A 15,100-nucleotide genomic window follows, 5' to 3' on the forward strand; every position below is an offset into this window, starting at 1 on the left:
ATACATAAATAACTGGAACAACAACCCGGTGTTATTTTCCCCCTCTTTCTCTTATCCTCTCTCTCAAATCAGTCAGTAAACTATAAAAAAGTAAGTGAAAGACACACGAGCACCTTGTCCACCGGGACTCACTCGTCCCGCCTCGCAGGGTGTATCCAGGCGGGTCCATTGCCAGCCCGGGAGAGGGGAGAGAAGGAACAGGTGCGCGCAGGGATCCTGCCCGCTCAACAGGTGAGTCACCCCAGCTGAGTCTCGGTTCTCGTGAGTCACACTCTGCTCGGCTGGGCACGAGCAGAAGGGGGCCGGACAGGATCCCAGGTCTGTACGCGCGCTCCCGGCGGGCAGTAACTTGGTTCCGACCCTAAGGGCCAGCGCGCACCTGGGCCAGCCCACTTCCGGGCAGGGAGGTGGAGGAGCCCCTTCCGCCGCCCACCCCCTTGCCCAACCCTCTCTTCTCACTCTGTGTACCTGGGCCGATCCATTCCCCAGAGCGCACAGGGGGTGGAGTGATTAGGAGAAACACAGTGAGTCAAGCAAGTGTCTCCCCGAAAAGCTGGAAGTGTTCTTCATCCACGCCGTTTCCGCTCATTAAAACCCTAGAACTGGGCAGGGTGGCCTGGGAATAGGGACAAAGATCGGAACTGGGAAGGGGAGGAGCATGTACCCCTCCCAGCCTTGGTGCGCGCCGCGCCCCCAACCCTCCGGGTACCCAGCAGGGGACGCGCGGACCGGACGTGTCCAGACGGCCGCGATGGCGCCAGGGGCTGGCGGCCGGACCTGGGTGCTGGGCTCCTACCCGGGCACTCCGGGTTGGGGCGCGGTCGTCTTTATATGGCTCTTTGTTGGCACTTTCTGCACAGGTACGGAGAGCGGGGCCCTTGGTGCCGCGGAAAGGCGGGAGGGCATTATAGAAACGGGATGAATGAAGTTCTGCACCTCCGAGGAGGCAGGAGAGCTGGGGGAGGGGAATCGGGAAGACCAGGACCTTCCGATCCCAGGGTCTCCGAGATCCCTGGTGTACGGTGTGAGGGGAATTCCGGTTCGCGTTGGAAGCGGTCCCCCGCCCTTGTTCGGGGATAGCAGGAAGTGAAACTCCGGGACCGAAAACCCTGGAGCGCAAGGAGAATGGAACTCTCTGTGAGCGCAGGGGTGAAGGGACCACCTGATTAGCGGGAAAGGCCGGGAAGGAGACGTGAGCGCACGCGGACATTTCTAAGTCCTGGGGCAATGGGGAGCGGCACTCGAGACCAAGAAACTGCACCAGGCTTCTGGTGGGTGTCCCTCAGGCTCGAGGTATCTGCGTAAGGGTCTGGTAGGATGGACTTATAGAAGGACTTGGGTTTTTTGTGTGTTTTTTTAAATATATTTTATTGACTTTTTACAGAGAGGAAGGGAGAGAGAGAGTTAGAAACATCGATGAGAGAGACACATCAATCAGCTGCTTCCTGCACACCTCCTACTGGGGATGTGCCCGCAACCAAGGTACATGCCCTTGACCGGTATCGAACCTGGGACCCTTCAGTCCGCGGGCCGACGCTCTATCCACTGAGCCAAACCGGTTAGGGCATAGAAGGACTTGGTTTGAAACCATCTTCTGCTGGCAAGTTTTCGCTGGATCGGATGTTTGTTTGGGTGGGGGCGTGGGGGGGGATTTTATCTTTCTGCAAGCACTTTCGGCATATTTATTTGAAATGGCTTTGGGTAGGGTGAGATGGCAGGCTGATGGAGACATTGTCGAGCTTTAGCTACTCCATGACAAAGCAGTTCAAACAACTCCAAAATTAATTCTCCAGTCCACAAAAGTTGGGGTAATTTGGACCAATGGTTTTGAAGTGGGGCCTCCAGCACTTCAGCACTTGCCTGTATGGGCCACAGAGAGGAGCCCTTTCTGTGAGAGAATAGGCAAGGGAAGAGGGGGCTGGGTGGTTCAGAGGGCACACTCTGGGAAGAGAGGTGGCAGGATGTTCCAAGAAATCTGACCTTGCACCTGTCACTTCAGCCCCATGGGTCTATAAAATGGGCGTGATTATCAGAGCTGCCCACCAGTGCTGAGGATTAAGGAACAGTATAAGCCAGGCTCTCTATAAAACCATACACTTGTAAGTGTCAAGTTGGTGACAAAGGTTGTTGCTTATTTCTGCTGAAGCACATTCCAGCATTCGGAGTGGTCCCTACTGACTCCCCTCTCGCCCTCAGCTCCTGCCAGTGCCATCCAAGTGACTGTGTCAGACCCCTACCACGTGGTGATCCTCTTTCAGCCCGTGACCCTGCCCTGCACCTACCAGTTGACCACGACCCCCACAGCACCCATCGTGATCTGGAAGTACAAGTCTTTCTGCCGGGACCGCATCGCTGATGCCTTTTCTCCAGCCAGTGTTGACAACCAGCTCAATGCCCAGCTGGCAGCTGGCAACCCGGGCTACAACCCCTATGTGGAGTGTCAGGACAGTGTGCGCACTGTCAGGGTTGTAGCCACTAAGCAGGGCAATGCTGTGACCCTGGGAGACTACTACCAGGGCCGGAGGATCACCATAACAGGAAGTATGTTGGGTGGGGCAAGGGAGAAGGCAGGGGATGGGGCTGGGGACAGCTTGCGCAGGCTCCCTTGTGTGCAACCTGGAGTCCCCACCTGGAAGCTCGTTAGCACCGGTGTCTGAAATGACTGACAGAGGGAGGACCCTTCCTTCTATCCATCCATCCATTCCTTTATTTAACAGCAAAGACTTAAGGAGCACCTAACAGACACCAGGAGTTGTTTAGTGCCTTGGAAATACAGCAGTAAAGAAAATTATTAAATTCTTCCCCTTGTGGAGCTCGCAATCCAGTGAGGGAGACAAGATTAATATAACACATACTCTCAAGTGCTTGGAAATAAAGATGAGTGGGTAATGGAGAGAGAGGCAGGGTTCTATAATATAATATTACCAGTAATAGTAAGTAAAATTTCTATAAGTAACAACTTATAAAGGACCTCCTATGTGCCAGGCTGTAATTCCAGGTTTGTGGGGATTAACTCATTTAGACTCCACAATTGTGTGAGTAGATTCTGCTGTCATTTTACAGAGGCCCAGAGAGGCAACATGACTTGTACAGGGTCACAGAGCTGATAACAGAGCTGGGATTCTAAGTTAGCCTCTTTGGGTCTAGTCTCTAAGCTGGTAACTCCTTTGCTTGACCAGGGTGGGGTGAGAGATTTTAATGGAGAAGGTCTATGACTTGCCAGCGCATTACATTATTTTCCCACTGACTCCTTACGGCCACATTTTCCACTTGAAAACTGAGGCACAGAGGGGTTAAGTAGCTCGTCTAAGCACACAGAGCTAGAGCTGGGATTTAACCCAGGCAGCCCTGGGAGTCCTTTTCCGCGACCTTAATTCTGCCTAATGGTGGGAAGTGCCTGTTAGAACTAAGTAAGGGGTGGAGGGGAAGTTGTTCATTCATTCATCTGTTCAGATAGTATTTATCGAGCTTTTACCAAGGATTAGGCACTGGGGATGGTTTGGTGATCAGGACATCTGATAGCCCTGCCCTCGAGGTGACAGGCTAGTGGGGTGAGGTAGATAGTAAACATCAGATAAAGAGTAAGAGAATATTAGAGAGTACTAAGTTCAATAAAACAGACCTGGGTGTTGTGCTGTATGGAGTGAGTCGAGTGCACACCTTAACTAACTACACAAATGTAATTTGAGGAGGGACTGGGACTGGGTCCTAAAGAATCTAGAAAGCAGCCTTAGCCGGTTTGGCTCAGTGGATAGAGCGTCAGCCTGCGAACTGAAAGGTCCCAGGTTTGATTCTTGTCAAAGTCACATGCCTCGGTTGTGGGCTCAATCCCCAGTGAGGGGTGTGCAGGAGGCAGCCGATCAATGATTCTCTCTCATCATTGATGTTTCTTCTTCCTTCCTTTCTGAAATCAATAGAAGGCAGAGAGGATGGCGATGGGAAGCAGTGGGTGAGGAGTGAAGGCTCACCCATTTAATGGATTTATCCTCTTACTGTCTTAAAACAAGATTAAAGTTTTGGGCATGGGGGCAGAGGAATGAAGGGAGTGTCCCTTTGCAGACCCCAAGAGACCAGGGCCAGGGCACACTCCTCCCCTCACTCTGTGGACCATGGACGAAAGGCAAGGTTCCAGGTACTGAGCCTGTCAGTCCTGTTTCTAGGAGAGACCAGACCTACTTGCCCTGAATTTCCATGGGTAGTTCAGCCCAAAGCATCCTGCTGTTCTTGAAGACAAAGGGCTTCTTGGGGGTTAACCTGTCCTGTACCTTTCCCGCTCCCACCAGGACCAGGTGGGACAGCTTGGCTGGCTGGAATCATGCCTGTGCTGAGTCCAAAACTCCGGAGTGGCCCTCAGGCTCCAGCTGGGGCAGATTCTTCATGCCCTGGAGGCCTCACAGGCCCAGGTCTTTCAAGCAGCCTTGATCTGGCCCATGTTTGATGTAGGCTGTGAGCATCCATTGTATCTACGTCCTCTCAGGAAACCCAGTAGCCATAGGAGCTTCCTCCATTTCAGCCTTGAAAGTAGAGAAAAGTTGACTTTCCTGTGGTGTCCCAAGGGTCACCAGCATCAGGTCTTAAGTGAGAGTGGTTCTGGGCAAACTGTAATGTTAGTTCACCCCCAGTCTCTCAGTTCAGTGGGGCCCCACCGCCTTCCATACTTCCCTGCTGTGGGTGATGTGGGTGCCTGGATAGGAGCTCTGTTTCTACCTCAGGCTGCTTGGGGTCCATGTGTCACCCTCCCCACTCAGTAACGTGACCAGAGAGCCCATGGGGCCCCCGAGACTGTAAGGGCCCTCTCTGTTGTGTGCTGATACGGAACCAGAGGCTCAGAGGTGTGGAGTAGGTCCAGCTTCTGTTTCCAATTGGATACCAGTGTCTTCTCCCTGTACCTAAAACACTTGGAGCAATGCCCAGCCCAGTGTGTCAGGACCAGACATAATACAGGGAACAGGGCGCGCCTGGCAGGAAGGAGGTGGGCCCAGGCCTTAGAATTGATCAAAAGAAGCTGTAAATCCATGTTTTTCGTGGGCTTTAGAAACATCATGCAAGCCAAACAAAGCAGGTCAAGGCCCGGGTGTGGGCCACAGGAGCCCAGATTTCATCTCCTGGCCCATAAGCTTTTGCTGTGGCATGGGGTTCCTGTCCACCTCTTCAGTTTTGGGCAGGGACCTGTCCTGGAGCTCTGGTTTGGAGAGGTGTAGTCAGAGTCTCGTTTAAAAGATAGGCTGGGAAAATGATGGTGATCTGGAGAGTCCAGAAAGTTTGGGAGAATGTAGTTAAGAATTTTATGAGGATTCAGTGAAAGAGTATGTGCAAAGCTACCCAGCACATAGCAGAAACTCAGTATTTGGTGGCTAGATACCTGACCATGGAGGGGTGCTATGTCCCCCACTCCTTCATGTCTGCTGCGAAGGTCACCCTCCTTAAGCTTGCACAACCCCCTCCTCCACACTGGCACTTTCTGTCTTCCCTGATTGTTTTTCTCTATATTGCTTACCACCATCTGACATGCCATATATTTAACCTTTTTTACTTGTCTCCCAGTTAAGGTCTGCTGTAAGGGCAGGGGTTTGTATCTGTGGTCCATAGCAGTGGTTCTCAAACTGTTAGTTTTAGGGCCTCTATACTCTTTTTTTTGTTGTTAATCCTCATCTGAGGATATTTTTCCTTTGATTTTTAGAGAGAGTGGAAGGGAAGGGGGTAGAGAGAGAAACATCGATGTGAGATAGACACATTGGTTGCCTCTCGTATGCGCCCTGATTAGGGGAGGGGGGGATCAAGCCTGCAACCGAGGTATGTGCCCTTGACCGGAATCCAACCTGGGACCCTTCAGTCCTAGGGCCGACACCCTACCCACTGAGCCAAACTGGTTAGGGCTAGGGCCTTTACACTCTTAATTACTGAGGTCCTCAAAGAATTTTGTTTTTATAGCTAGCAAACTGAGAGAAGTTTAAAAAAATATTTAAGCTGACAGTGATAAACTCTTCATAAGTTAATATGGATAACATACTTTAATGAAAATACTACCATATTTTCCAAAACAAAAGACACTTTAATGAAAATTGCATCGTTGCTTTATAATTTTGCTCATCTCCTTGAAGTTTGGCTGAGTAGAAATTGTGATAGCATGTGTCAGGTAGCCTCTGGAATACTCCACAGTACATTCAGAGATTAAGTGAAAAAGGCAAATAACATCTTAGTACTATGCAAGTAATTTTGACCTGTGGAATCCTCTGAAAAGGTCTTGGGGAACCCCAGGACCCACGGATCACACTTTGAGAACTGTTGCTGTCGTGTATACCACATGCCTCAGATACTGCCTGGAACATAGGATGATTTTAGTAATTATGTGAAATGTTGAATGTATTAAGGGCATATATGAATAAAACCAGGTGCCTAGACTCCTGGAACAGACTACAAAAGCTAAGGGAGGTCAACGCTAGGAGGGAAGGGGTTCATTTCCCAGTCCCCCTGTGTCAGGCACCCGGGACTCAGCGATGACTGAGACCAGGGTCTGCTTATGTGGAGTTCACATTCTGGGTAGGATCAGGAGTGCTCAGCCTCTAAGCTAGCTGATACAGTGTAGCAGTGGGGCGGGGGAGCTGTGCCAGTGGAATGGAACCCGCCCGGCCAGGGTCTGAGAACACAGTGCCAGGCCAAAGAACTCGCACAGGTGCAAGCAGAGGCAGGTGTGGGCCAGCATGCTGAGCCCAGTGAGGAGGCGAGAGTGTCCAGAGCAGTGAGTGAAGGAGATTGGTGGGGGTGAGGCTGGTGTGTCCGGTAGCGAGATCATACCAAGGGCCTGTGGGCCAGGGAAAGGCTTTTGGAGTGGTGGAGGTAGACATCTCGAAAGGAGGGTCTGTCTATGGATGTGAGCTCTTCTTTCCAAAGGAGGAAGGCTCCGGTTCTTTTTCATTTCTTTGGCAAGTGGCTGATGCACTGGTGAGTGCCAGGTGCTGCAGATGGGCACACACAGTTACTGCCCCGATTGTCATGGAGAAGGGCAGCGGGTATGTGGGGCAATGTGGTAGGCAAGTCATCGGAGGCCCGAGTGCCAGAGCTTTTGGGAAGAAACTGGCTGCTGGCATTGGCATGTTCCTGTTGCCAGCTGGGTCCCACCTGCCCCACGCTGGTGCATACCTGAAGGGCTTTAACTAATTAGGGCCTGGAGCATAGAGAGGAAACGGGAAATGCTGACAGACTTTCATTACTGGTGTAATTAACAGGCTCCTTGCCCAGAGCAGCTTCATACCTGAGCGTCCCCAAGCCCTGGCCTGACCTGGATTGTGGGGGCTGACAGGTGGATGGATTAGGGAACTGGGATGGTCCAGGTCTTCCTCACACACATACACCCCGTTTTTTTCTCATGCCTACACGAATTCTGATTCCTAGAATCTGAGCTACTTACCTCCACTCCCTTACCCTGGGCCCACGCCCTGGGCCTACATCAGGCTCCCTGGTAGTTCACATTGGGGCAGTAACTTTTGCTGTGAGAGGTACAGAAAATGGCTGTTAATTCTGAATTGCTGGCTCTGGAGTCAAGGCCACTGATGAGCTGGACAACTTTGGGTGGGTCAGGTCATCTCATCTATGAACCGGAAAGGGTAACACTGCCCACCTCACAGATTTCTTGAATACCCCATGTCAAGTGTTTAATGCAAAGCCTAAGAGGAAGCACTGCCTGGTCTGAATTGTCTCATAGCCACTCTGCGCACCTGCAGCCCCATTCCCTGATGTCTCCATGGTGGGAGGCTCCGGCCTCCCCACAGTGGCTTCACACTCTCCTCCTGGTACAGATGCTGACCTGACCTTTGACCAGACGGCTTGGGGGGACAGTGGTGTGTATTACTGCTCTGTGGTCTCGGCCCAGGACCTCCAGGGGAACAACGAGGCCTACGCAGAGCTCATCGTCCTGGGTGAGTGGGCTGGGCCCTGAGGGCCTGGGAAAGGGAAGGGAGGGGGGCCTCTTCTCCCACTTCTGCATGTCTCCCTCTGTCCTCCAGCTCACTCTCTGGGCTCTGTCGCCTGCTTTGCTCTCCCCACATGGCACCATCAGTCACTTGGGCTTACCTGTGCCTTGCACCCTAGGCAGAGACTCCCTGCCCCCACAACATTTCAAGTAAGCCACACCCAGACTAAGAGTGGAAGGAATGGGGGACCAGATCTCTTCCTGTCTCATTTTTTAATACAGAAATGGTTAGAGTTGGTTGGCAATGAGTGAGGAGGGTTGATGGTATGTGTAATTGAGAAGGGAGCTGGACCCACCTCTGTCACATCTCCAGGGCCACGTCTGACCCCAGAGGCCCTTGCCAGAGCACAGGAGCCTTGCCCTCTGCCTGCTGGGATGGCATTTTGTGGCTTATGCAGTGCGTGCTTCCCTCAGGCCAGGCCCCTCCAAATGCCCAGGTGCAGGGTAGGGTAGCCACCAGCAGCCCTGTCTGGCCATGAGGCCCCTTTACGTGTGTGGAAGGGATGTTGCCTTTAGCCAGATGCTCTGTTCTCAGCCAACACATATAGTCTCGTGTGACGTGCTATATGTGAAATGCTGCCGGGCTACACACTGCCATCAGATGCATGATACAAGGAAACGTGTGAATGGGCACACATGATGAGGGAGCATGCTGCAGGGGCTTAGACCGTGTGACAGTTCACTCGTGGGTGACAGTGCATGCACCAGTGACCCAGAGAACCTCTGCTTGTCCTTGGTAAAATGTACAGTCTGCATTAGCAGTTCTCAAAATGCAGTCTTGGGACCTACTTACGCTCTGAAAAATTATTGAGGATCTCAAGAGTTTTTGTTTCTGTTTCTGGGGGTTATATCTATAGTTGGTTAACATTTTAGAGATTGAAACTGGAACATTTTTAAAGCAAGATACACAAGGACATAATCCATTACCATCAAAGTGATGATGTTGTGTCATCGCATGTCACAATGAGAGCAAAAAAGGCAAATAATGGCTTAGTGTTATGAAAATCAGTTTGGCTTTGGGGACAGGACCACACTTTGAGAACTGCTGGTTTGGATGGTGGAAAACCCCTCATGGGGCATGTGGCACGGAGTGTGTGAGCTCTGGATAGAGGCTGCCGGAGAGCTGGGTGTATAGATGTCCCTGCGATATGCTCGTGGGCACACATCACTGATGGCACCTGAGGGAAGGCACTAGCTGGGCCATGAGACTTGCAGATGGAACAGAATGCATGGACCGAGATGGGACCCTCATGGACTAAAAAACAGGGCCACGCTAACTTTTAGGGCTGCAGCACTTTTGCCTTCATGGGAAGGCATTAAAAAAAAAAAGACATTTATCTATATATGTGTATATATAGATATATATATACACATATGATTACTTTGCTATAAAAACCATTTGTTATCACATATTTGGTATTATTATATTTTTTCTTCAGATTTAAAAATAAAAATATTTTCAAGGCCCCTAGGACACTGCCTATTATGCCTAATGGACCAGGACCGTCCTTATCACATGGGATGGGTTCAACCCTTTGGGGCAACAGGACCCATGTATGTGGAAAAGATGAACTGCTCAAATTCAGGTCACACCTTCAGAACCCATGGGAAATGTACTGGGACCCTTTTGGGCAACAGAATCCCCTGAGGCATGAGAGCGGGTAAATTATGTGATGGAAGCCTTCTGGAAAACAGCACCCATGTGGGTGGGGGGTTGGGTGAGGGCAGGAACCAAGTGCTATGACCCTCCTAGGCCACCAACCTATCTGATGCTTCCAGGCACACCTTCACCCCGATAAGCCTGGAGCTGGGCTTCTGGGGAGGGGCAGCCTGGGCTGGCTCTTGCCAGCATAATATGTCTCTCTTTTGTCCCTCCAGGCAGGACCTCGGGGGTGGCTGAGCTCTTACCTGGTTTTCAGGCGGGGCCCATGGAAGGTACGGGGGTGGAGGCCCCCCTACACACCACTTACTGCTTCTAAGTATTCTCCCCCCCACTAAATGCCGCCCGCTGTAGACCCCCACTAACCTTGCCTGACTCCAACTCATGACATCTAGTGACCTGGCTCTGGGCTTTGGGGTGGGCAGGGAGCCTGAGGGTGGCCTTGGGTGTAGGCAGGAGGCTCCTGTGACTGGTGCCTGTAGTGTTCTTCTGGGGTTTGGTCTGGGCACCTGGCTCTCTGTCCCTCTCTGCGGCTACAGCCTGTCGTACTCTGGCTAGGTCACCTCTCCTTTTCTGCCTTACCCCGATGAGTCCAGGGTGAGTTCCTTTGGGACCGGCCTGAATTGTAGAGGAGTGGGCAGCCCTCTGCTGCTGCGCCCCAGCTTCTGGCATGGAGATTCCAGCAAGGGCTACAGCTTCCCTGACAAGCTTTGCAGATAGCTTCGCCCACCCGTCTCTGCACTGCCCTGCTGTGTCCCTGTTCCCACCCAGGCCTCCTGGCTCAGGGCCTGCTCCCATCTCTCTGCAGATTGGCTGTTCGTGGTTGTTGTCTGCCTAGCTGTCTTCCTTGTCTTCCTCCTCCTGGGCATCTGCTGGTGTCAGTGCTGCCCGCACACCTGCTGCTGTTACGTCCGGTGCCCCTGCTGCCCAGACAAGTGCTGCTGCCCAGAGGCTTGTGAGTGTCCCTCGAGTGACCACCCCCATTCAGCAACTTGCCTGGGCCCAAGGGGAGGAGGTGCTACTGGTCTGGAGGTTATGAGGTGAGCAATTTGGGAGAAAGTGGGTCAAGGAGGACCAGCAGATTTAGATTTTTATTTACATACTTTAACTTTTCATTTATTTTGATTCTTCATTTGAGTTTTTCTTTTTGAAAGTATAATCTATATGCACGGTAAGAAAAACTCAAATAGTACAAAACAGTCACCGGAGAGTAAATCTCCCTTTAAAAACAAAATCTTAAGTCAAAAGGTAAGAAACCAAACGAGGTTTATAGCATCACATAATTTAAGCAAATTAGAAAACCTCGTCCACACAACCATTTGGATTTTATACGGGGACTATGTTTGAAGACATGTCTAGCACATGAGTGGCACCTGGAGAGCTGGGAATGGAAGTGGGGAAGGACGCAAACAAAGCACGAGGGGAAAGAAGGAAGAGAGTGAGTCCCTCCTCCCGCTGCCCCCTGGCCCTTCTGCAGGGACTGTCTGGGTAAACCAGCACCTCTGCACTCAGTTGTTTTAAAGTTTTAATCAACTTTGACATGGACATTTATGCGGGCTGCTTTCAGCCATACATACGTGTATCTAGTCTCTTGCACTGAAAATAGGCCATGAAAGCACACTTGTCTACTAGTCCTTAGTAAGTTCAACACTCCCACCTTTTCCTTTATCAGTGTGAAGGTCACTGTATCTTTGGTTGATGAACAGATGGCCTTGACAGCTAGAAACATAACTTTACACATGAGGAGCTCCTAGAACATGAGACCAAAAGAGGGACAGACCTGCTCCTCTCATGGCATCTGCCCATTTCTAGGCCAGTAGTGAACAAGTGATGGAAAGAATGACGCATGTACTCCAGATGGGTGTATGTCTGTGTACTTAGATTTAAAGCTCATACACATGATTTCAGTATAACACAGTCCAAGCTGCGTTAAAAGTTGAATCACAAGCGATTTTTTAAGGTGGAGGTTTGAGGCCTGGCCTGCCTCCTTACCTGTTTGGAAGCCCAGTAAATCCCCCTCATTTAGTCTCCTCTTCTGTGAAATGGGACTATGGCAGAGCCTCTGTATCGGGTGAGTGTGGGAAACTGGTGTGTCCAGCATTTACTGCAGGGTTCGGCCGACATGAAGTGTTCCACACTCACTAGCCACTGGACATTGCTGCTGTCAGCATCGGCAGTGACCGAGGGCCAGAGAGCAAATCAGAGCCCTGCCACTCACACCTCAGAGCAGTGTTCCCTCTCTGAGCCGGTTTCTCCTACCTCAGGCGGTGTCGTGAGCATTAAGGGAAGACTGTGAGCGTCCCTAGCACAGGGCGGTGACTCACTCCATGCTGGCTAATTCTATGGTCACTGGGCTCAGTGGTGGGCAAACTGGTTCCTCAAAATACCATTCCCTGAAAAAAATTTGCTGCTGTTTGGGGTCTTAAGCTATCACCTTTCTTGTCATTTTTAGTTGGGAGCTTCTGGCTTACCTGGTGGATGTTAGTCCGTTTCACAGGTGGAAAGGGACTCCCAAGGGCTATAACCGAATTTGCAGTTACCCCACAAATTAGGTTAAGGCCGGGGCCAGGACTGCAAATTCTCTCCATTCTGAATCTCTGTTATCCCAAACTGAGGCCCCATTAATTCCCTACCAGAGGCTGCATTCCTCCACAGCTACAGTGACAGCCACAGCCCCCCTGGGGCATCTGAAAGCAAATCCCACAGCAAATTAGAAATCAGCCAGTCACCTGAGCTTCTGGGGGGACCACTGAGCCTTTTGCTTCCCCACTGAATCAGCAGTGAAGGGACCTTTCTGAGCCTGTCTCCACGCCCTATTCCTCCTACCCCCACCCCCACTCCCATTTTCCTGTTAAGAAGCCCAGGGGAGAAACAGTTTGCCGAGGCACAGTGACTGTGCTGCAGGAGCAGCCACCAGGACCCAGCCTCTGGCCTGGAGAGGAGGGCAGCAGGGAGGATTTGCCCTCGAACTGTCAAGCCTAGAACCAGCAGGGGGTGAAGGCAGAGTAAGTGGGTACAGCCCAGAAGTTGAAAACACTAGGAGACTCCGCATGACCTCGAGTTCTGGAAGATGCCATGGCGGGGATCCAGCAGGCCTGAGGGGGGCAGGCATGGGATTCCCCTGCCCCGAGATGATTTGTTTTCTAAAGCTGAGACTCAGCTGCCAACTGCATTGTTTTGACCTGTGGGTCCAGCACATGGGTTTATCTAAAGGGGCATCTTCTCCCTTTGCTCTGTGAATGCAGGCCCCAGGTGGCCACTTCTTCTGATAAGGTGGCTAGAGAGTTGGGATTTTATGTAAAACCTCGACAAATGTTGGTAACCATCACTGCTAAAGAAAACATGTCCTGGCAGATTGGGGCTGCAGTGCACGTCCCTGTCCTCAAAGCTCCGTGAGGAATCACAGGAGGTGTGGACTTGATGATGGACCTACAGAAACCAAGTCCCCAGGGAGGCTCCACAACGGGATGGGGAAAAGGTCGAGGCACATGTCCCTCTGGTCCTTTTATCATAGGGAAGGGCAGTATGGCTCCTGGCCACCATCTCATGCTTTGTGTGTCTTAACCAGTGTATGCTGCTGGCAAAGCAGCCACCTCAGGCGTCCCGAGCATCTACGCCCCTAGCACCTATGCTTACCTTTCTCCTGCCAAGACCCCACCCCCAGCAACCATGATTCCTATGGGCACCGTTTACAATGGATACTCTGGAGACTTTGACAAGAACAGCTCAGGTGAGGTCTTGGGGAGCCAGGAGCAACTCGGGGAGGGATAGGCTGGGCATTTGGGCACTAAGAGGTATGGGGCTGGAAGGAAGAGAGGACTGGGGGCAGGGGAAGGGGGCTGGGAATGCAGGACTTGGCTCCAGGGGAGCAGCCACTGACAGCCATTCTCCCCCAGTAGGTGGCTGTAGCTCCCAGGTACCCCTGCTTCGTGATGCAGACAGCAGTGTGACCTCTGGTAAGAATCAAGTGTTACTCAGTTGGACATGCCTATAAGGGAGGGGGACTGGGTCAGCACCCAAACTCATCATCTCCATCTCCTGTCTCCAGAAGTCCGTAGTGGCTACAGAATTCAGGCCAGCCAGCAGGATGACTCTATGCGAGTCCTGTACTACATGGAGAAAGAACTGGCCAACTTTGACCCTTCTCGACCTGGCCCCCCCAACAGCCGTGTAGAGAGGGGTGAGGAACCTTGGAGTTTGAGGGGTTGCAGAGGTGGGGGGTGGGACACATCTCCCAGATTACCTGTCCCAAGGATGCTCGCTTGCCAATCCTGGACAGGGTACCTCCTTCCCTACCATGGCCCGTGAGAATTGTATAGGACACTGCATGTCATCCCTTAACAGGTGGGAGAAGTCTCGGGCCCTGTAGAGAGTGTATGAGGCAGTGGTGACACTGCTGGACCATAGAGCTCCTGGCATTAGGTCCTGACCTCCCAGCAGTCAGTGACACGTCCCTTCCCTACAGCCATGAGTGAAGTCACCTCCCTCCATGAAGACGACTGGAGATCGCGGCCTTCCCGCGGCCCTGCCCTCACCCCAATCCTGGATGAGGAATGGGGTCGCCACTCCCCTCAGAGTCCAAGGAGGTGGGAGCAAGAGCCCCTCACAGAACGGCCCAGGAGTGGCTGGGGGGCCGGGCGTCCCCGGGCTCGCTCTGTGGATGCTCTGGATGACCTCACGCGGCCAGGCTCTGCTGAATCAGGGAGGAGGTCACCCCCAAATAGTGGGAAGAGAGGCCGAGCTTATGCACACCCCCGAAGCCGCAGCCGTGATGACCTCTACGACCAAGAGGACCCAAGGGGCTTTCCACACTCCCAGGAACCCCACTTCGATGACTTCAGGTCTAGAGACCGCCCTGGTGCTGACCCTAGGAACCGCTCCCACCGCGCTCGCGATGCTCGGAACGAGAGGTCAAGGGACCCGGACCCCCAATATGATGGTCGGCTTCTGGAAGAGGCCTTGAGGAGAAAGGGGCCAGCGGAGAGGAGACCTTACCGGGAGGAAGAGGACGAGGACGCCTACTACCCCCCAGCGCCTCCCCCTTACTCTGAGACCGACTCCCAGGCCTCACGGGAGCGGAGGCTCAAGAAGGTGAGTGGACAGCCTTCCCTGGCCTGCCTTCCTGGACCCTCTCCAGCCCTAAGCTCACACCGTTTTCTTTCTTTCTCCTTTGCAGAACTTGGCCCTGAGTCGGGAAAGTTTAGTCGTCTGATCTCCTTTTGTATGTAGTTTTGTACTTTTTTTTTAAAATTTGAGGAACTGTTAATGTTCCTCTTCTAATAAAATATATGATCACAAGGCCTAATGTGGAGGGAAGTGCCTGTTTTGTTGCGTGAGGGGTGGGCCCCGGAGAGCTGCCCTGTGTGTGGGCACAGGGTCCCGTGCCCCTGCTCCCCTGTACTTGCCCTGCGCCCAGGCCAGGACCAGCCCTCTCCTCCCGCTCCCCTAGGCGCGGAGTGCGCACCCGCTGG

At 52.4% G+C, this 15,100-nt stretch overlaps 1 protein-coding gene across 1 annotated transcript in view; it reads left to right on the forward strand.

The window, feature by feature from the left end:
• Nucleotides 1-14,934, forward strand: part of LSR (lipolysis stimulated lipoprotein receptor) — a 15,286-nt gene extending 352 nt beyond the window's left edge. Inside the window, exons 2-11 of the mRNA XM_015564827.1 lie at nt 601-860; nt 2,197-2,541; nt 7,797-7,916; nt 9,848-9,904; nt 10,438-10,584; nt 13,198-13,359; nt 13,529-13,585; nt 13,678-13,809; nt 14,095-14,720; nt 14,806-14,934. Coding sequence (XP_015420313.1) covers nt 601-860; nt 2,197-2,541; nt 7,797-7,916; nt 9,848-9,904; nt 10,438-10,584; nt 13,198-13,359; nt 13,529-13,585; nt 13,678-13,809; nt 14,095-14,720; nt 14,806-14,841 — 1,942 coding nt within the window. The 3' untranslated portion in view covers nt 14,842-14,934. The remainder of the gene's footprint in view (nt 1-600; nt 861-2,196; nt 2,542-7,796; nt 7,917-9,847; nt 9,905-10,437; nt 10,585-13,197; nt 13,360-13,528; nt 13,586-13,677; nt 13,810-14,094; nt 14,721-14,805) is intronic.
• The last annotated feature ends 166 nt before the right edge of the window (nt 14,935-15,100 follow it).

The sequence above is a fragment of the Myotis davidii genome, unplaced genomic scaffold (genome assembly GCF_000327345.1).
Source record: "Myotis davidii unplaced genomic scaffold, ASM32734v1 scaffold681, whole genome shotgun sequence".
Taxonomy (NCBI): Eukaryota; Metazoa; Chordata; class Mammalia; order Chiroptera; family Vespertilionidae; genus Myotis; species Myotis davidii.